This window comes from Protopterus annectens, chromosome 1.part1 (assembly GCF_019279795.1).
Source record: "Protopterus annectens isolate FY-2018-M chromosome 1.part1, PAN1.0, whole genome shotgun sequence".
Taxonomy (NCBI): Eukaryota; Metazoa; Chordata; order Ceratodontiformes; family Protopteridae; genus Protopterus; species Protopterus annectens.
Genome location: NC_056726.1, coordinates 444,961,882 through 444,983,799, shown reverse-complemented (window position 1 = coordinate 444,983,799; position 21,918 = coordinate 444,961,882). Strand labels below are relative to the sequence as shown.

Here is a 21,918-nt window from a genome sequence, read left to right as displayed (position 1 = left end):
CAAAAAACAGTAGTTGCAAGCAAATACACCATAGAAGGATAACCCAATCAAGTTGTAAGATGAGGAGTTAGCCACTAGGTCTGTACCCAGAGGGGAAGGAGGGAGGGAAACCTGGACTGCAGCTGTATTAGCACTCGAACATCTACATTTATGGTAGGTACAAAACTGTACTATGTTCATCGTGCATACAGCTGCAGTCATAAGAGATGGGTAGAATCTCAAAGCTACGCACAGGGTGGTAGGCACTAGGAGGAACTGGGAGGAGCCAGAATGCCCTGCAACACAGCAGTAGCAAAGGCTGCTCTAGTTTTTGAGTATAAAGGTAGGTGGTAGTGTTTAGTGAAGGTATGCATAGAACTCCAAGTGGCTGCCTCCAAAATATCTTTGGTAGGTACTCCTCTGAGGAAGGCTGCAGAGGTAGCTGTGGCCCTTGTGGAGTGGGATCTGATGCCTGCAGGTACAGATTTACCATGAAAGGAGTAACAAAACCGTATGCAGTGGCCTATCCATTTCGAAATTGTCTGTTTGGAAATTGGCTTCCCTTGAGCTCCTACAGCATAGGACACAAAGAGTTGTTCTGATTTCCTGAAAGGCTTTGTTCTGTCCAAATAGTAATGTAGCTGTCTATGGATGTCTAAGGAATGTAGCAGCCTTTCCCCTTTGTTTTGAGGATTGGGGTAAAAGGTAGGTAAGTGTATGGCCTGATTTAAAGCTACCCTGGATACTACCTTAGGCATAAATGACGGGTTGGTTCAGGGAAACCCTGTCCTGATGGAAGATGAGAAAGGGCTGCACAGCCATGAGGGCTTGTAGTTCGAAACCCTATGAGCTGAGGTAATGGCCAGAAGGAAAGCTGTTTTCCAGGACAAATATTGCAAATCTGTTGAGGCAGCTGGTTCAAAGGGAGGTAATGTTAATTTTTCTAGAATGTAATTAAGATCCCAGGCTGGTATTGGTTGTTTCCTTGGAGGTCTTATATTCTTAGCCCCTCTGAGGAATTGTCAAGAGTGGGTGAGAGAATAAGGGTGGATCAGTGTTGTATTCTGCAGAAATGGCTGAGGCATGAATTTTGATGGAGGAAAATGAAAGTCCACTGTTCAACAGCTCAGCTAGTTACTGTAATATCTGAGGCAAATTCAGTTTTCTAGGATCCTGGCCTTTTTCTCATTCCAAGCAAAACCGTTTCCATTTTATGGAGTAAGCCTTTCTAGTAGATGGCCTTCTGGCCTCCAAAATGACATCCTGCACCTCTTTGGACAGTAGGGTCTGTTGTGGTGTTAAGGAATTTTCCATGCAGCCAGATTGAGTGTTTTCAGCTGGCTGTGAAGAGTTTTGTAGCTGTGCTGAGTCAGTAGAAGAGGCATTAGAGGTAGGGTCCAGGGAGGAGTATGTGTTAGGCTCCTCAGGAATGGGTACCAGTGTTGTCTTGGCCAGTCTGGAGCAATGAGTATCATCTTCAGTCTGTCTGCTCTTGCTTTCAAGAGCACCTTGGGCAGAAGAGGCAAAGGTGGGAAGGCGTAAACTGTCCGTGCTGCCCAACTGAAAGAAAGGGCGTCCACTCTCCAGGCCTTTGGATGGAAGGTCCTTGAGCAGAACTTTGTCAATTGATGATTCCTGTGGGAGGCAAAGAGATCTATGTCTGGCCTTCCCCACGCTTGGATTATCTTTGTAAACACTTGAGGATGCAACTTCCATTTGTGTGGGTCTGTCATATTTCTGCTTAGATTGTCTGCCAGCGTGTTTTCCAATCCTGGCAGGTACTGTGCTTGAAGTTCGATTTGCCATTCCAGAGCCAAGTTCCAAAGTGACATGGCTAGCCTGCACAGGGGGCATGAATGTGTTCCTCCTTGTTTGTTTATGTACCAAATTACTGTGGTGTTGTCTGTTCTTATCAATAATTGCCCTGGATGCAGGAGGTCCTTGAAAGCTGTAATTGCATTTATCACTGCTAGCATTTCCTTTTGATTGATGTGAAGGTGCTTTTCCTTTTGGGACCATTTGCCCTGAATGCACCTGTCTGTCATGTGTGCCCCCCAGGCGTAGTCTGAGGCGTCTGTTGTGATGACTTGATTTGCTTGAGGCTTGCAGAATGGTAGACCTGTGTTTGTTTGGCATGCTTGGGCCCACTATAGAAATTCCTTTTGCAAACATGGGATTATTGGTATTATTGTTTCCAAACTGTGGCTGTGTTGAGACCATAGGTTTTTTAGATACCATTGAAGTTTCCTCATATGCAACTTTGCACATGGGATTAGAAGAATGCAAGATGCCATGAAGCCCAGAGCCTGCAGGATTTTCCTTGCAGTTAGCCTGGTACAATTTGCTAGTATTTTGAAGTACTGAGTTAGTTGCCCCTGTTTTTCTGGCGTAAGATAGGCCATCTGGGTGTTTGTGTCCAAGTTGGCACCCAGGAAAGTTATTTTCTGAGATGGTGTTAGCCTGGATTTCTCTTTGTTGACTGTGTATCCCAGAGAATTCAATAACTGTGTTACAAAAGCCAGATGTTCCAGAAGTATGTGTTTGCTGTCCGCTTGGATCAGGCAATCATCCAAATAAGGGTAAATTTGTATCCCTTGAAGTCTGCAGTAGGCAATAACTGATGCCAGGCATTTTGTGAATACTCTGGGCGCAGTAGATAAGCCAAAGGGCAATGCAGAGAATTGATAGTGGATTGAACCTGCAAGAAATCTGAGGTATCTTCTGCAGCTTTGTCTGAGGACATGCAGGTATGCATCCTTGAGGTCCAATGTTACCAGCCAAGACTCCTTGCCCAGCATGGGAAGAAGCTGCTGTAAGGTGAGCATCTTGAATTTTGGTACGAGTAGAAATGTGTTTAGGATGGATAAGTCCAAAATGGGTCTCCAGTCGGTTCCTTTCCTTGGTACCAGGAATAGTCTGGAATAAAAACCTTGACCTTGTTCGTGAGTAGGTACCTCTTGAATAGCTTTCATGTCCATGAGCTTTGAAATTTGTATTTGAGCCTCTGCCCTTTGATTGTGTGGCAGGTTCGGCATGCCTCTCATTTTTGGAAGAGTGTGAAAATGAAATCTGTAGCCTCTGTTTATAATGTCCAGGATCCATTTGTCTGTTGTGATAATATGCCAATTTCTTGTAAATAATGCCAGCTTTCCTCCCAAGGGTGTTGCCAGCTGAGACTTGCTTGGCATGTACAGGGGAAAGTCATTGGGTTTGTTTCCTGTATTGTTGTGCACTGTCTTCGCCACCTCTTGGTGCTGGAGTTTGTCATTGTCTGCCTCTATATGATCCTTGAGATTGTCCTCTGCCCCTTGTACGCCTGTATCTACCTCTTTGGGGCTTGTCCGTGGCTGGAAAGGACCAGTTTTTTGAAGGCCAATTTCTGCTAAAACGTGGTGGTTGAACCTGTAGAAAAGCTTTGACAGTTTGTATAGATTTAGCTTTTTCTTCCATTTTCCGTAGCATCTCCTCAGCATTAGTACCAAATAATACATCCTTTTGTAAAGGAGCATCTAGTAGTTTAGCTTTAACATGATCAGGCAAGGTTTGTTCCCTAAGCCAGGCATGTCTACGAATGACTGATCCTGTAACAGCAGCTCTACTTGAGGCCTCTAGAGCAGGGGTGTCCAACCTTTTCAGTTGCAAGGGCCGCATTGAGTCAACAGAAATGGTCTGGGGGCAGGTGAGGACAAAAAAAAAAAAAAAAAAAAAAGGTCTCACATTAACTGAAGAGCAAAAAAAAAAAAAAAACAGGTTTATGCGGACTAATGAATGTGGCTGTATTGTAGGTTACTTTGAACAATAAATAAATTAATAAATACACACTCACACATGCACACTCACACACACACACACACACTCACACACACACACATTCACACACACACACACACACACTCACACACACTCACACACACACACTCGCACACACACACTCACACTCTCACACACGCACACATGCACACACTATTTCCAAACCCTTGGCCTCCAACTCAAGTCTCTCTAGCTCCAGATGGATTTTTCCATATGACATGTGGAAAGGTTGAACTGTCCATTTTCTGAGAGTTTTACATCTCCACAGCCAGTCTGATTGTCCTCGATGTTGCTGTTCTGTGATGCAGCTGTGCCTAAAGCTGCAATCATGTCTGCTTTAGTCAGGTTAGCATACACAAGTCCTTTAGTCTGGCACATTTCAGCCAACTGGCTCCTTGTCAGCTTGCCATACTCCTCTGCTGACATGCTTGCCTGCTCTCCCTAACTAAGCTAACAAAAATAATAAATAAAACAATTGTGATATGATCTTTGAATGTTCACTGTATGGCTGGCTGAGAGTACAAACACCTTCAGTGATCACAAGCTAAGCTTTTATCATCCCCCATAACCTCCAAACAATGAAGGTGTACATACAGACAGTGCAAGAAATCTGGACAAAGCCTGACAAAATGGGGGACAAAGGCCCCAAAATAGGGACAGATTTTAAATATTGCTATTATAAACTTAGAAAGTTGACAGAGTAACAGCTTGTGTTAACATACATTTTCTGAATGATTTGAAGTCTGAAACTCAAATGTATGTCATTATTTAGTGACTTCAATCCTCAAATCATCCCAGGTATTTGCCAGAAAACCACAAATGTTATGAGGAACAGACAAAAAATATGAGGCAAAAATCTGGACAGTTGAGAGACATGGTCAGGATTCAAGGAAGATTTAACTGTCAAATTGATTAAATTCCAAAGTAAAACAAGTGGCCTGGAAGCTACAGAGGGCTGAATTAACACTGCTGTTATACAGGCAAAATGTATTACTACCTGAAACAATCAAAAGCAAAAGGGAAAGCATTCAGATAATCAGTAAAACACACGGGTAAAGTGAAGTAACAGAGGAACAGGAAAACATGGGGATGATACTGGCTTGGATGGATGAAAACTTTGAACTTGTAGATCTCTAAATTGTGACAGAAAGCCTAAGTCTATTGGAAATTGACAGGACTTTGAAAAATGATTGACACAAGTAATCTGTTTTAAGACTAGATCCTCAAGTTGTTATTAGCAAATATTATGTGTGTAATATTCAACTACCAGGTCATATTCTAACAACAAATTTTCAAATAGTTTTCAGCAATAGTCACCTCATACAGTAAGCCAGGGCCTTGTTAGTTATTAAAATCCAGCACCATAAAATGGACAGCAAACCATCACTTCTTCATTTTCCTCAGCCAATGGTCAAATAAGATATAAATGCACAGCCAAAAACTGGAGGACAGCATATTAAGCCAAAATTAATGTATATCTGGCCTCAGACATCCTAACGACCTAACCCTATGCACAGTTCTACATAATAATGAAACAGTGTAAACTTCACATGGCCAGTGATATGTTCACAGGCCCTGCCTTCCTAGTAGAGAAATTTTACATTCAGAATATTTCTTACATAACAAAAGAAATGCCAATGTTAACAGCTATGCTACATAATAAATGAGGAAATCACACACTTTACCATAGGCCTGCAAAAATCTGCCCTTATCTTAGGAAGCCATATCCAGTGTGTAATGTCTAAGTAAGGCATGGATTCTGCATCAACTGTAGTCTTTTATGATGCTTATAAAACAAATGTTTCATTGTCAGTGTAGTAGGCAGTCCCTGACAGGAAGCATAAGAAAATTTTACTGTTTTGAGCCTTGACACAGTGTAAAACCACACAACAGAAGAAAGACACATGACAGTTAACTGAAAAGTCTGCCAAAAAGAACATTTTTTAACAGTCTAATTCTAGTCTAGAAGCCACATTTTATATGATGAAGAAAACATCTAATTCTAAAATCTTCTACTTCTTGACAAAATAATGAAGATCTAACTTCTTTATACTTGCAACATATATTTTTGTTTTACTTTAAATCACCTTTCAGATTTCAAGTAAAACACAATTATGCTATATTTGCCAGACACAAACTATATAAAAGCATCAACACAACAAATATACATTTAGTAAAGCAATGTTTATGAAACAAATGCATTTTTATTTACAGTTGATTTCAATGTTGCTCACAGTAAAGTCTGTAGTTCAGAAACATGAAATATTTAAGATGGCCAAAAAAAATAATTTTAATACACTTTTGCTTTTTAAACCAGCAATTAAATCTATATAGCAACACATCTTGTAACTTACCTTTGTTGTAGTGTAGTCGGTGTGTACACAACGAAATAAACTAAAAAAATAATAAATCCTCTCTCTAGTTGTAGTCCTTCCTGCAGTTTAGCAAATAAACACACGAAAAAGTGAAATTAAATTTAAATTTAAATTTAAGGGTCGCATGGAAGAGCTCTGAGGGGGCTGGACACTCCTGCTCTAGAGCATCATAGCCACATTGTAAGGTGTGTTTACCCACTTGTTCTGCACTATGCATCATATCCTGCAACTCCTTCAAATCTGGTTGTTCAGGTTGTGACATTTTATTCCTTAATTGTGATAACAGAAACTGCTGATATTTAAGCATATGGAACTGACAATTTAAGGCCCTCATGGCTAGGGTGGCCGAGGTATATACCTTTTTCCCCACCTTTCTAAGGATGTAGACTCTCTTTCGGAAGGTAGTGGATTCTTAGCAGTAGAGGCCTTCATTCCCTTGGGGCCTTGAGAAATGGTTTCAGGGTCAGCATTATGGCTTTTGTAAAGAAATTGGTGAGCGTTAGGAACTCTGTAGTACCTATCAGGCTTGACTGGGGCAGGAGGCAGGGAATCCGGATTAAGGCAAGCCTCCGAGTAGACATCATCAAGTATGTCCAAGACAGGAGGTATCACCAGAGGTCTGTGCTGAGGTAGCAAAAGAAATTCCCTAAGTCTTTTCTTGGAATCAGAAAAGTCTTGGCCTTCCCAATGGAAGTGTTCCCTCAAGGTATGCAATGTTTCCCCAAAAGAAAAATCCTCTGGGGGAGATACAGAAGGAATGGACTGCTCTGCATCAGAATCTTCAAAAGGGAGTAATGAGTGTTCCTCTTCATCAGAATGTTCTGAAATAATGGAGCCCTGGTCAGAAGAGGAGAATCTTCCTCCACTCTGGGTCTCTTGTCCGGAGGGTTGGGAACCCTGATCAGAGTAATTAAATCCTCAGCCATTTTTAGCATCTGCATTTTAGGCATGGGGCCTGGAGATGGGCCCTGTGCAACAGGCCTCTTGGGATGCATGGCTGATTTGGACTTAGTAAAGGCCTTTATGGAAAAGGAAGATGAGGGTCTAAAGACACCATGGGTAGAAGTGGACCTGTCCACATTAGGAGGCTCAACACTCACAGTGGCTTCGGTAGCTATAGTCTGGGTATGGGCCGAGGCACCTGCGGTCTCGGTTACAGAAGACACCGCCAGAGAAGTGTCGTCGGTAGTCAGGGGCTGCGTAGGCGCCTCTCTGAGAACCGGACCATGTGTAACCGGTTTTGGCGTGGTGTCGGTGGAGACCGCGGACCTCGCGTGTCGGTCTTTGTCCTTGCGTTTTATGGACAAAACGGTAGTCGGAGTCTCCGACGACATTTTATAATCAAAAGCTTTACCAAAAAAGTGCTGGGCGAACTCCGCCCGACGCTTAATAGTGCGTTTATTGAAAGTAGCGCAAAAGCGACAGCCCGAGACGTCGTGGTCTGGGCCTAAACAAGGTATACAGAGGGAATGGAAATCCTTATGCGGTATTTGCTTCCCACAAGAAATACAATTGTTAACTTTGTCTGACATCGGTCTGAGGCAAGAAAAGTTTCCCCAACGGGGTACTTAGCTTTAAAGAAGACTTCGGTTTCCAAATTTTTGTAATTTCAGGAGCTGGCCGACCGGCACTTGCGAACTGCTTCTGCTTCGGGCACCGCGCGGCAAAAAAGACTGGGAAAATGGCGTCAGCTTTGTCTTATATACCCCTGCCGCACTGACGTCAGGAAAGAAAGCGACGACAACCGACGCCGGACCTAGACTTTGGAATTTGGCCGACCGAGGACCCGCCTGACGGCAGGAGAACCCTGTTATGACTGCAACTGTATGCACGATGAACATCAGCTCGGGTCGGACTGACACACTATTGTTGTGGAAGAATGCACATCTCTCACTAGTCAAAGTTCTTCTTTGGAGATGTGATACTACTAAGAGTGTTTTCTGCGATAACAACTTCAGCATAGCAGAACTAGTATATTCATACGAGAGTCGTGAGTTTTTCAATCACAGTCACAATAATGAATTCTTACAGAAGAGGAAGAGTTCTTCAGCAAGACTTCACGTTAAAGACACTCTTTATGAACATTTAAGAGAAGAGCTAGCAGACACTGGAGAATCCTTGGGAAGGAAAGCTACAATGGAATAGAGATGAACCTTAGTGGAGGCATTGGCAGGACCCTGATTAAAAAGTTTAGGGAAACAATGCAGCACCAAAGGAAATGACTATATCTTTATGCTTTTCAATACATGAAAGTGGGAATGTCTTCTTCTAAGAAAGATGTGATTTTTCCAGTGTTGGGCGTTCTGGCCTTCTGTAAAATGCAAGGCAGGATTGAATAATGAATTCTTACAGAAGAGGAAGAGTTCTTCTGCAAGGCTTCATGTTAAGGATACTCTTAATGAACATTTAAAGAGAAGAGCTAGCAGACACTGGAGAATCCTTGGGAAGGAAAGCTACAATGGAATAGAGAAAGTGGGAATCTCTTCTTCTAAGACAGATGTGATTTTTCCAGTGTTGGGCTTTCTGGCCTTCTGTAAAATGCAAGGCAGGATTGAAGACAGCAAGTGAGTATGAGGCACTAAACCTGAAATCAATCATGCTTGCCCCCCCCCCCAACCTTGGCTCTCTCAATTTGCCTATATCTCTATGTCTGTCCCTCTGTCTTTCTCTTCTGGTTACTGACTGCGTGATCATTAATGTTGCAAACATGCTACACCTTCATGCCATTCTGGTCAAGCATTCTAATTTCCTGTCCTCTTTCCCCTTTGTAAATTCATTTACACTTACAGCCACTGGCAAAGAAAATAAGGTACTCAGAAATTCAAGGATATAATTGATATGTTAATCAAAAAATGTGGGTTTTATTTACAGATGAAATGTTTTGTATGTGATAAATCCAGAAAAAGACATTTTTATGTTGCTGAACATTTTGAGACACTTTCAAGTCTTTACGGGATATAAATTAATGAAGGTAAAACAAAGGATATAGCGACAACTTATGTATCAACACATGAATTGGTTCACCAATACCCATATTTATGAGGACATTATAAGATGAAGTATTAGGTGTATGGATTAAAAATGACTGTATTACAGCAGCTAAGAATAAGTGGGAAGAGATTAAACAAAACTTAACACAAATACTGAGAAACTGGAAGCTCTTGGTTATGGACATGAGTAGTAATACTCAAGCAGTGAATATGTTTTTAGTCCCTATGCATATTTTTATCAACCAGAGGAGAAGTTGTGGACAATAATTAATAATGAGTTGGAGTAATTTATTTGGGAGAGAAAGAAGGTGAGAGTTAATTGAGATGAGCTGATCCTCCCCATAGAACAAGGTGGTTTATGATTATCTGATCTGTACAGATATTTTAGAGTCATCCAATTAAGGCTCATATAAATAAAACAAGCAGATGGTTATACATCAAAGTGGAAAGGGATGATGATGAAGCAGGATGGGGACAGTTCTTGAAATCAGGAGAGAGTAGGACTTTGGATGCAGATTCTTAAGGAGAATAACAATAACCATACAAAGTATTACATTAATAAAACTGCAGAACGTATTCTAAGAACTAAGTGAACATGGAATGGCAAAAGGAGATTTTGCAAATAGGGATGAATACAAATAAGGGGTACAGAAAATAGACAAGATGGGTCTGGAATTTACTGGAGAAAACTAAAAAAAGGAACAAAGTTATTGGCAGCAAATTACTATTGATGGAAAGGTACCAAGAGTAGGATAAGGCTAAGCAGAAGTTTGCACTGCAGGTTAGAAACCGCCTTCCCAAGCAGGAATTGAAATCAAGAGTACAGGCAAAAAAAGAGAGATATGGGAATGTTAAGTGAAAGACCAGCTCTAGTAGAGTTTTTAGTCATGCATAAAACAAAACCTGCTGTTAAAAAGGTATCATTAATAGACCATATTAAACATTGCATTTAAACTATAAGAATCAATCAAGGTAAGAAAATTTTGAGAAGACAGACTGGAAAAGCAGTATACAAAGGAACAAATGGAAGGATATATTTATAGCTCCCAAGAATGCAACAAAGTCCAAAGGTTAAGGATTTTTGCTTGCAAGTGTTTGTACAGGTATTTTTATAGCACAAGAAGACTTCAAAATGTTTTCCTTGAGTAAATAGCAAATGCTGGAGCTGTGATGGGAAAAACAGAGGTAACTGCTAGCATGGCTTTGAGCTAAAATGCCTAGATCAGTGATGGCAAACCTATGACATGTGTGTCAAAGGTTACACGTCACAAGGTTTTGGGTGACACACCAGTGTTCATCAACACCCAAGTTACCAACAATACTGAATGAACAAAAATACAAGAAATATGTGACCCTGCACTTATCTATTAAAACTCAGCAACAAAAAAGTCATTAATTGATGTTAATCAAATCAAATGCAACTGAAGTTCAATTCAAAATTACTATTAAAAGTAGGGCAATTTTTTGGTGCACTACTTTAAGCTCAATTACTAGTGTGCATATCATTTTATCTGTTACAAGTCACTGATTTTCTTTTAATTTTATAATACACTGCAGCACACATGATTGGACTGCATTTTTTTAAATAAATGAATATGTAAAGAATTGTTTCTCTTTTGTTCGTGGGGGGAGGGGTTGGGTGACACGCTAGCAGAGTCAAGATAGGAATTTTCCACATTTTTGACACACTGAGCCCAAAAGGTTCACCATCACTGGTCTAGACATTGCAAGCCCTTAAGTTTAATGCTACTGGCTGCCAGAAACTCAAATATTAGAAAATGAAAATCAAAATCTAAAACAACTGTAACTAAAGTATTGAATATTGTTAAAGAGATAAAAGACTGGAAGTAAGATATTTACAAAAGGGAATGAACAAAGGACACAGAATTGAAAGTTGTGGGAACAATAAATGCAGAATAATGTTCAGGAGGAAAAGTGAGGTTTAACGGCATGAGCTGCACAGCATATGTTAAGTGGGAGGATATGACAGTTATTATAGAGAAAGAAAACATATATGCAATTTATAATGTATGAAAAAGTACTTATAGTCTGTTTTCTTTTCTGTTAATGTATATTAAACCTTACACAACACAGATAGATTTATTGCACATCAGCTAGTTATATGGCATCAGAAATACTCGGTATAGGGATGTAAACCTCTTTGGCAACATCAACAGAACAGTTTGAAGGGACAGGTATACCTCACAGGGATACCGTTGCTCTAGAACAGACTCCTCGTCCACATAAAACAAAGTTCATCTCAGTCCATATTCAAGCACATCTTAGATTTATGGATGGGAAACAGAACATTCATCAAAAGACTTTCCCCTGCACTACTATTGGACAGAGGCAGCTCCTAAATGCTTTATCTAATGTATGTGTCCCTTAAATTATATATATAATATGATCCCAGTTATTCTCATTAGGGTTAATATGTAATTATTGACCATGGGATGGGTAAGGGCAATCTGTAACCAAATGGGACTTCTTAATTTGATCACAAAAAAGGGAAAATGGCTAGACCTGAAATGGCCCGTACTTGCTTATGAACCTATGTCTGCCTGTGTCTTAAGTAATAATTTAATATAGGTGCTTAAAAAAAAGCATTCTAATTTCCCTACCATTTGGGAAATCACTGGGTCGTCATGCTTACATGGAACACCTGTCAGTATGAGATAACAGTTCATGATCTGTAACAGATTAAGACATTTACACCTTCAGAACTCTGTAACAAATGGCCTGGCATCTTGCAAACAGAGTGACAAGAACCTCACTCCAACACTAGATTTTCAAAGTTATACTTAAATGTCTGTATCAGCAGATGTATAGCCAAAGGTTTTGTTTCCTCTGTTCCTGGGATCTCCAAATACATTTACTGGGTGGATGACTGCTCTATGATCCCCATTTTCAACTGAAATCATTTCTTGTGAAGTTTACCATTTCCCCTCTGCATTCCCACTGCATTCCACAAATGCACTCTATAAGCACTTACACGAGTGCATGGATAGTACTATCCCAAACAGAACCAAGACGCTATCCTCCAAAAACAGGAAGCCAATCTGGTGGTCCACTGCCATAAATAAACTGTACAACAGAAGGAAGAAACTGTTGCAAAAGAGAGTAAAATCCATGAGTGGAGGAGCTCCATGGTCAGCCTCAGTAAGAAGCTGAGATCCCTTATAAGATCCTCCAAAGCTAGCTACGAAAACAAAATCGCCACTAATTCTAAGGACAACCACAAAGCATTCTATAGCTATGTCAAGAATCTCAATGGCAACACCCAGATCTGCTCTGAGTTATAGCACAACGGCACGAAAATTACAGAACCAACTGATATTGCCAACATCCTGGCAGATAGTTTCAGTGCTAACTTTACCCCCCCCCCCCCACAAAAGGGCCCATATCTATACAGGAAGAATGCAGAGTCCCTGTAATCACAACTATGCAGGTAAAAGCTGCACTCTCTAAAGCCAAAAACACAGCATCCATGGGACCGGACAACATCCCAGGCTGTGTTTTACATGAACTTCAGAACGAACTGGCTCCCCACTTAAGCACCATGTTCAATAATAGCCTTGTATTAGGCTCTGTGCCCACTGAATGGCACACAGCAACAGTTATCCCACTCCACAAAGGGGAAGCCACCACTGATCCCAGGAACTATCGACCTATTAGCCTGACGAGCCTGGTCTGCAAGGCCATGGAACGTATCATCATGGAACTCATAAATAAAGACATTGGTAACCTCCAAACTCTGGATCCCACCCAGTTCGGGTTTGTAAAAGGCAGATCATGCCTCCTGAACCTGATCGACTTCTTTGAGGCAATCACCAAAGCTGTAGATGAGGGTAAGGTGGTTCACACAGCTTATCTTGACCTCGCCAAGGCTTTCAACACCATCTACCATTCCGGAATTATAGCTAAACTAGGTATAAATCCCTATGTCACAAGATGGGTTGCCAACTGGCCCACTGACAGAACCCACACTGTAAAAGTTGCAGACTCCAAATCTGACCTCAAAGCAGTGACAAGTGGAGTACCACAGGGTTCCGTCCTGGGACCTCTCCTGCTTGGTATCTACTTCTCTGAAGTACAGGCTAACCCAGAAGGCCTCTGGCGAACGAAGTTCGCAGATGACTGCAAACTAGGAGCCATAGTCAAGTCCCCAAATGATGTGGACATCCTACAAAAGGGCTTTGCTGAGACAGATGCCTGGTGTCAGAGCCATGGCCTCAAGCTCAATGCCAAAATGTGTAGTGTCATCCCCTTTGGTAAAAACTCTGTACCCATGAACTACCACATAGGCAGCAATCTACTTAACACCAAATGTGTGATAAGAGACCTTGTGACCCAGGTGGACAGTAGTTTCGCCTTTGATAGTCACATCGCCACAGTAGTCAGGGAGTCCTTCTATGTGGCACACTTCACTTTACTCCGTAGCACATCGCCTACTTCGAGGTGATCTCTGCCTAACATATAAAGCTATGTCAAACCCAGAGCTGCTGGACATGCTAGACCTAAAGAAATCCCAATCCCTCCGTGCTACACGCTCTAGGGGACTAAATCTTGTCACCACAATAAACAGGACATGCTGAAGGGATAGATTCCTGTCCCAGAGACTTCCCATACTCTGGAACAGGCTACCCATCTATGTCAAGCCAAGTTCTTCATTAGCACTCTTCAAGAAAAATCTTGATGAGTGGATGGGAAATAGGAAATACACCCTGGGGATCACTTCTGTGTCTCTGCTCAACAGTGGCACAGGAAAATAACTTTCTTGGGTGGTGTAAGCCAGGGAACCTTGTTGGCTAGGCTTACGTAGGCCCTTGGGCCGATAGCCTAGTACCTACCTATGAACCCTGTCAAACATCTAGAGAAGACCCTGCAGAAATTATATTTTCACTATCCTATGGGAAAGTAAAACTGGTCTGGGTAAGCCAAATCCTCCTTTCACAGGAAGGTATTTCTCTAACTGAGGGGGGATTCTTGAAGAAGAGATTCAGAACTGTGCCTCTGCAGCGCTTTGCCAGGCCACCATATATTTTTGCAATTTTTTTACAGCCAAATGGTCAACAGAAATAACAGATGCAAGGCAACTCAAATGCTTGGACTGTCTAGCATAAAGGTTTGTTGAGTAATCGCGACATCTCTAGAAATTTTCATAGAGGAAACAGCATCTTCAGTGGATGCCTGGAAACTACTGTCTGGTTGAGGCATACAAAGTAAAGCTACAGAGACCTTGGTTTCTCTTGAGCCAGGTGTCCCACTGTCTTTTTCCAAAAGGGCTGTCACAATTGAGGCAGTGATCTTCGCAAGCCCAAGGACCAATGGTGAGCACACATTGGTCTTTAGGAATAATAGCCCTCACATCTAAGTAGTACTAGAAGGGATCTATACAGCCACGCACTCTCACACTGTAAATTCATTAATTAACAAGGACTCTCCATTTTTCACTGTTTATCCTTCCTCTTATGGGAGTCCTTCAGTGTTTTCCTACATTTATAGTTAGTCAAAGGTAGCTGCTAGGACAAGGACAGACACCCATTATCCCAACATTAAAGGCATCCAATGCTCCAAATGGCTTTATGATTTCTTGCTATTTAGTAGCCTTATTATTAAAGGTTTTAATAATAAAGGTCTTAAAATGCTCACAGCTAACTATATTTGGTTTCTCCCAAACAGAAAATGAGTACTGCAATTTATCTCTCACAATCACTTTTGCTGGCAACTTTTTTCCTGAGGAAGTCATTAACCTTCCCCTCTAACAAACACACATACACCCCCCCCCCAAAAAAAAAGAGAAACAAAGACAGCCTGAAAAAAAGATACAAAATACTGCAAATCAAAAGGCAAGTGCCAAATCAGGTTACCTATCGCTTTTGATGTTCTGCATGGAAGAGAATGAGAAGTTATGTACTTACCATAACGTTCCATGTTAGTTGTCTTCTTCTCTCCTTCTTTCTTGCTGGATGGGTTTCGGAGCCAAACCTTGGCTCCGACTCGGCCTAATACTAAAGCTCAAGAGCTATTTTTACCAGCTCGAGGCTATGCTATGTCCCATAATGCTAGGCGTCATATACCCAGATCTCATTTGATAGCTAACACTATGGACATACATGTCCCACCACAACAGAGAATCCACCTAATCATAGATACAAGAATAAAGATATATATATATAAATATATATATATACACACATATATATATATATATATATATAAACCCCTCTAGAAGAGCTAGCAAAAAAGAGGGAGCAAGGGAGCTAGCTGGGGATATAACTGAGGTGGCAATAACTCTCACAAGGTACTCTAGATCTTCCCAGGCTAGGGGATGGAGGTGGGGCTTAAGAAAGAAGCGAGAAGAAGACAACTAACATGGAACGTTATGGTAAGTACATAACTTCTCAATGTTAAGTTGTCAATCTCGCCTTCATTCTTGCTGGATGGGACAGCGTCCCTAGCACCTAAATCCTGGGTGGCAAATGGAACAAACTCTTGCGTACAGTGGAACCAAAATCAGCCCAACTTCTGGAGGCCATATTGAGCTTGTAATGAGAAATGAAGGTATGAGGAGAGGCCCAAGTGGCCGCTGCGCAAATGGAATCCATCAGCAATCTTGCCTGAAAGGCTATTGAAGAAGCTAAAGCTCTGGTTGAGTGGGCTCTAGGCTTAGTAGGAAGTTCACTGTTCCTCAACTGATAGACCAACGTGATAAGACAGGACAACCACCTGGACAAAGTTACCTGAGAGACTGGTTGGCCTTGCTTCCCTTCCGCATAAGACAGAAAGAGCTGGTTTGATTTTCTCATCTGCTTAGTTCTATCCAGGTAGAAGCGTAATTGACGGTGAATGTCCAAACAATGTAACTTTCGTTCAGCTCTATTGGTGTAATTTGGGAAGAAGACTGGAAGATGTATGGTCTGATTCAGATTTTTCTCGAGATTATTTTTGGTAAAAAAGATGGATTAGTCCTAAGTGACACTCTGTCTTTGTGAAAAACAAGATAAGGAGGGCAAACGCAAAGGGCTTGAAGTTCCGAGACCCATCTTGCTGAGGTGATGGCTACTAAGAAGAGTGTTTTCCACGAGAGCAACTTCAACGAACAAGAAGCCGCCGGCTCAAAGGGAGGAAGAATTAAAGAAGACAGTACCAAATTTAAGCCCCACGGTGGGGGAGGGTCCTTAACCGGGGGCCTAAGTAAAAGGGTTCCTTTTAAAAAGGCTTTGCAAAGTTTGTGGGACATGATGCTGGTCTCTGACAAGCCAACGTGGAAATTTGCAATAGCTGCCAGTTGAACTCTGATGGTAGCTGAGGAGGAGCCCAATAGAAAGAGTTCTGCTAGAAACTCTAAAACTGTCTGGACAGGAGCCGTAAAGGGGTCCACGTATTTTTCCCCTGCCCAGACAGAGAAATGCTTCCATTTGCTAGCATAAGTCTTTCTGGTAGTAGACTTGTGAGAAGTGAGGATGATATCGCGAACTGGTTGAGAGATAAGGGGAAGCCTGGCTAGGGTTGGAAGTGGAGCAACCAAGCTGTGAGGTTGAGAGATCGAAGGGACTGATGCAGCCCGCCCGATTGATGGGTCAGAAGATCTGGCACTGGGTCCAGATGTCAGGGCTGCTCCAGTAGATGGCGTTGCAGGAACGGAAACCAAATTTGTCGAGGCCAGTAAGGGGCAATGAGGATCATCTTGGCTCTCAAGGCAGTCGCTTTCTGGATTAATTGAGTAATCAAGGGAAAAGGGGGGGTGCATACAGAAGACCCCGGGGCCAATCGTGAACTAGAGCGTCTCTGGGGGGTAGACCTGGGAGAGGGAAGAGGGTGAAGAAGCATGGGCACTTGCTGTTTAGAGGTGTTGCAAAAAGGTTGCAGCAAGGTTGACCCCACCTTCTGAAAATTCTTTCCGCTACTATCTGATTGAGAGACCACTTGTGAGGCATGAGAATGGCTCTGCTCAGTCTGTCCGCTATGACGTTGGACTTCCCGGGAATATGCATTGCTACCAGAAACCGTTGAGAAGAGATCGCCCATTGCCAAAGTCTGAGTGCTTCTCAACATAGGGGGTAGGATCTGGTTCCGCCCTGCTTGTTGATGTACCACACTACAGACATATTGTCTGTTTGAATTGCAATAGTCCCGGTGGGTAGAGAGTCCTGAAGGGCCTGCAAAGCTAAAAGTACCACTCTCATTTCCAAGACATTTATGTGCAAGTGGCATTCAAAGGGTTGCCATGTGCCCTGGACTGTCCTTCTCTGAAAATGCCCCTCCACCCGATCAGGGAGGCATCCGTTGTCACAGTGGCAACAGGAGGAGGAAGGACCACAGGTCTGCCCTGGAGTACCTGAGGGGAGACCGTCCACCAAGAAAGGTGTCTTTTGCATGACTGAGTGATTAGAATGGTGTGTGACATGGGGAGCTGCTGAAAGGACCACTGGGAAAATAGCATCCACTGCAGGATCCGCATATGAAAACGCACTAGGGGGAGTAAAGTGATTGCTGCTGCCATGAGACCAAGTGTTTTTAGTACAAATCTGGCTTGGACTCTGCTCTCCTGTAATAGGATCTGAACATGGTTGCGAATGTCTGAAACTCTTTGTGTAGGTAGTTTTGCTGAGAGCTCCACTGTGTTTAAAACAGCGCCTATGAAGGTAATAGACTGACAAGGCGACAATGCAGACTTTTCTAAATTTATAGAGATACCTAGCGCGTTGCACGTTTGTACAGCATAATCTCTGGATTGGAGTAGTTGGTGCTGGTGGTGGCAGTAAGGAGCCAGACTTCTAAATATGGAAACACCTGGAATCCTTGTCATCTCAGGTGAGCCGCAACCACTGCCATGCATTTGGTAAATACCCCGGGGGCTGTGGTGAGGCCAAAGGGCAGGGCTCTGAATTGGTAGTGACTGGTTCCCAGCCGGAAGCGGAGAAACCTTCTGGAGCGCCTGTTTATCTTGATATGGTAGTACGCATCCTGAAGGTCTACAGAGCACATCCAATTGTCCTGACCCAGAAAGGGTAGAATGGACTGTAGCTTGACCATCCGGAACTTCGTTCTTTGAACCGACTTGTTCAGCCTGCTGAGATCCAAAATAGGTCTCCAGTCCCGTCTTTTTTGGTACCAAAAAGAACTTGGAGTAGATTCCGGATCATTGTTGGTCTGCTGGGACTGGCTGGATGGCCCTTTTTCTTAGCAGCTTTGAAATTTCTAGTGCTGCTAGATCCCTCAGACCATGTGGAACGTCTGGAAGGGGCCCTTTTGGCTGTTGTGGGGTGTGAATAAAGGGAATTCTGTAACCCTCGGATATGATCGACCGTACCCATTTGTCTTACGTGAGGGAATGCCAGGCTTCTGGGTACAGTGATAGTCTTCCCCTGACTGCCTCCGAAGGTGGACAGTCGGGCAGCTCCTCAGGGGTGCTGGAAGGGTTTGTCAGAGAAAGACTCTCTGCTACCCTGATTCTGCGGACCCCCCCCGCCCCTCAGGCGGCATCTATTATTGTTCCCTCCTCTGCCTCTGGAGGGAACCTCACCACGTGCGTCAGGCAGTAGTCCCTGAGGTTTGCGGAACCACATTTTCCCACCTTTCTGACCCTTAGGGTATGGTCTGGAAGGGGTAGAAAAACGGACTCCTACGGCAGAGAGAGTCTTGCCTTCCTGCTCGCACCTGGTCAATGTATCCTTCACTTGAGGTCCAAACAAGGCAGAACTGTCAAAGGGGGTGTTAGTGCAGGACGCCTTAAAGGGGTCGGCAAAGTTGCAAAGCCGCATCCAGGTGTGTCTCCTTAGAGCAACGCCCGTGCCTGCAGCCCTACTCGCTCCATCGGCAGCATAGGAAATGAGCCGCATGAAGGAGTTTACAATACAGTTCAGGGTCCCTAGCTGGGAGTTGATCTTTTCCTGAGACCCCACAGCTGATGGGTCTTGTAAGGTATCACCTAGTTCTTTGAGAAGGTCTCTCTGAAGACAGGTGAAATGGCACAAATAATTCAGCGAACGCATGGCAAAGGTCGCTGAAGAAAACATCCGCTTGCCGTACCTATCCATAGTCCTAGATTCCTTATTAGGAGGATGGACAGGAACTGAAGGGTCAGCCAACTCCTCCTTAGTGGCCGCCGCCACCATCATGGCATCAACGTGGACGCCCTTAGTGAGAAACTGCTTGTCCGAAGGGGCTGCAATAAATTTTGTGGGCCTCCGGGGAGTTGGTTCCATAGTATCCGGAGCCGTCCACACCTTCTGAGCCACCACCTCCATGAGTGGGTCGAAAGGCGCAGACACCCAGGAGGTGGAAGGGCGAGAACTGAACGCGTCCAGGTACACCGACTCATCCTCAGAAGGGTTGAGGGCAGACCAGATCCCCCTCTGTTTAAGGATCTCTAGGATGTCAGAAAATGAGACAACCTCAGAGGGGGACATTGGGGACCCTTCCGAATCATCCAGGTCGGTGTCAGATGTCACTGACTCCGGGGAGTCCACATGCTTCCTCTTGCATGTCCTCTTCCGGGGGCTCCCCGCAGGATCAGGGGAGGCCTCAGAAGAGGAGGATACGCCCAATGGGGCGACCTGGAGCGTTGGTTCTCCACGCTTGGGTTCGGGAGGGTAGGCAAGAGGCCGAAACAGGCACCATGGAAGGAGGGGCCGATGGGGCTGACCGTTGCGCCAGTATAGGAGCCAGCACACTCCTCATGACCTCAAAGGCGCCCCTATCAGGCAGAGAGGAGGGACGCAGCTCCGAAGAGACGAGAGCTCCTCCTGGCACCAAGAGAGATGTCTCTGAGGCCGATGTCGGGGCTGAACTCACCGGCGCCGATGCTCCGAGAGGGAGAACGTGGTCGGACAAGGGTCAGATGCCACTCGCCCCCTTGGAACCGACGAGGGAGTCCCGGTGCCCGGATCCCTCCAAGGACGGAGCCAATGAAGGGATCTGAGCCGACGAAGGAACCAGTCGGAGGAGGAACTGGAGCAGGCATTGGGGAAGCCGCTGTCTGTTGAGACGAGCTATGCAATAACTGGGCGAGCGCCTGCGACTTCAAAAGCCTACTGACTACCCTCTCGAGGTCGTGGTCCGAAAGCCTGGAAGATCTAGAGGAGTGAGACCTATGGCTCCGCTCCGACAGCAAAGGGGACTTCGTAGCCGACCTGACCGACTCCAATGAAGGAGATCGGAACGCTTTCGGCTTGGAGATGGCTCCGACACCAAGGTCGGAGCCGACTGAGGCCTCGATGTATCGGTTCCAGCCGGAACCGACGAGGCAGAAGAAGGTCCGCTCGGCGCCGGCTCCAGACATGGAGCCAACGGTTTGGCGGGCTTAGAAGGTTTTCCTGACAGAGGCTTGGGTAGGAGAACCTTCAGGCTTTAATAAGCCCCTTAGGATGAGCTTATTTCTGCGTTCCTGCAGGACTCTTGGGCTAAAATCATGACAGATGGAACAAGAGTCCTGCAGGTGCAGAGGGCCCAAACAATACACACAAGAAGTATGACCGTCTGTCAGAGACATCTTCTGACAGCAAAAGTCAGACTTCTTGAATCCCGATATCTTGGTATCCTTAGATATGATACCACAGTAACGGGACAAAAAGGTCTAGACCAGTATACCAGACACAACAAACACACACACAACACTTGAGAAGACACTCTCAAAGTTACTACAATAAAACAAAATTCCACACACACACACTACTGAATGGAACCTGTACAAAAACTACTATGGGGGGGGGGGGGAGGCCTAACCACCTTAAGGGTGGAAAAGAGTAAGGAAAACTATTAATAAAAGGGGGGAAGACTAGCCGAGAGACTACTAACACTACTAGAAAAGATCTAAGGGAAAAATATCTATCAAAAACTAGTTGTAAATATAAAAAATCTTAAATACGACCTGGAGCCGGTGAAAACACAACCTCGTAGCTGAAGCGGCAAACGAGATCTGGGTATATGACGCCTAGCATTATGGGACATAGTATAGCCTCGAGCCGGTAAAAATAGCTCTCGAGCTTTAGTATTAGGCCGAATCGGAGCCGAGCCCCATCCAGCAAGAATGAAGGCGAGATTGACAACTTAACATTGATAGTTTCCAACAAGAAAAGTGGGTGTTCATTCAAGTTAATGAATGATGTCCTCTCCATGTACTACTCTGCAGACATTCAATCGAAAAATCACAAGAATAAGGATATCATTTTTTCTCGATACAAAAAGGCACACTCGTATTTTTTCCTCTTTTTTCAAGGGATGGACTCAGAATTTATTTGAAAGTTAAAATCTTTTAAATGCTCACTCACCATTGGAGGTGTTTCTTCTAGAAATATTCTCAAAAGGAGGACTAGTTCTTCTGAAGATGTTCTTGAACGAATTAATGCTACTAGCAGTTCCACTAAAACTTCTTGGCACTCTGGACAAAAACAAAAAGCAACAGTTTCTTTCATCAGTCCACAGTAATAAGACAGCAGAAGTTACTATATTGTCAGTCTTGCCTTTATTTTACTACTTGTACGTGGTACAGCTTTAGAACTGTCTTCAGTTGGGGAATGGTGCCCCAAAAATAAGACACATGTGAGTGATCACAATATCAGCTGAGAAAAAGAAATTCTTGAGTACTTTGTACTTTCTTCTCTGCCCTCTGTCATGGATTCTGAAATTTGTTAATTCACCTGCTCAGGCCACACACGACTCCTACGGGCCTACAAACAGTGTTCTGTGTCAAGTGCAGACCAAAGATTCCCAGTTTTTACCCCCCACTCCACAATGGCTGGACCAGCAAAAACACAATG

General features: G+C 43.7%; 1 protein-coding gene across 1 annotated transcript in view; it reads right to left on the bottom strand.

Moving 5' to 3' along the window:
* LYST (lysosomal trafficking regulator) overlaps positions 1 to 21,918 on the bottom strand; it is a 3,825,950-nt gene that overhangs the window by 2,790,422 nt on the left and 1,013,610 nt on the right. Inside the window, exon 10 of the mRNA XM_044075805.1 lies at positions 21,430 to 21,539. Within this exon, the coding sequence (XP_043931740.1) occupies positions 21,430 to 21,539 (110 nt within the window). The remainder of the gene's footprint in view (positions 1 to 21,429; positions 21,540 to 21,918) is intronic.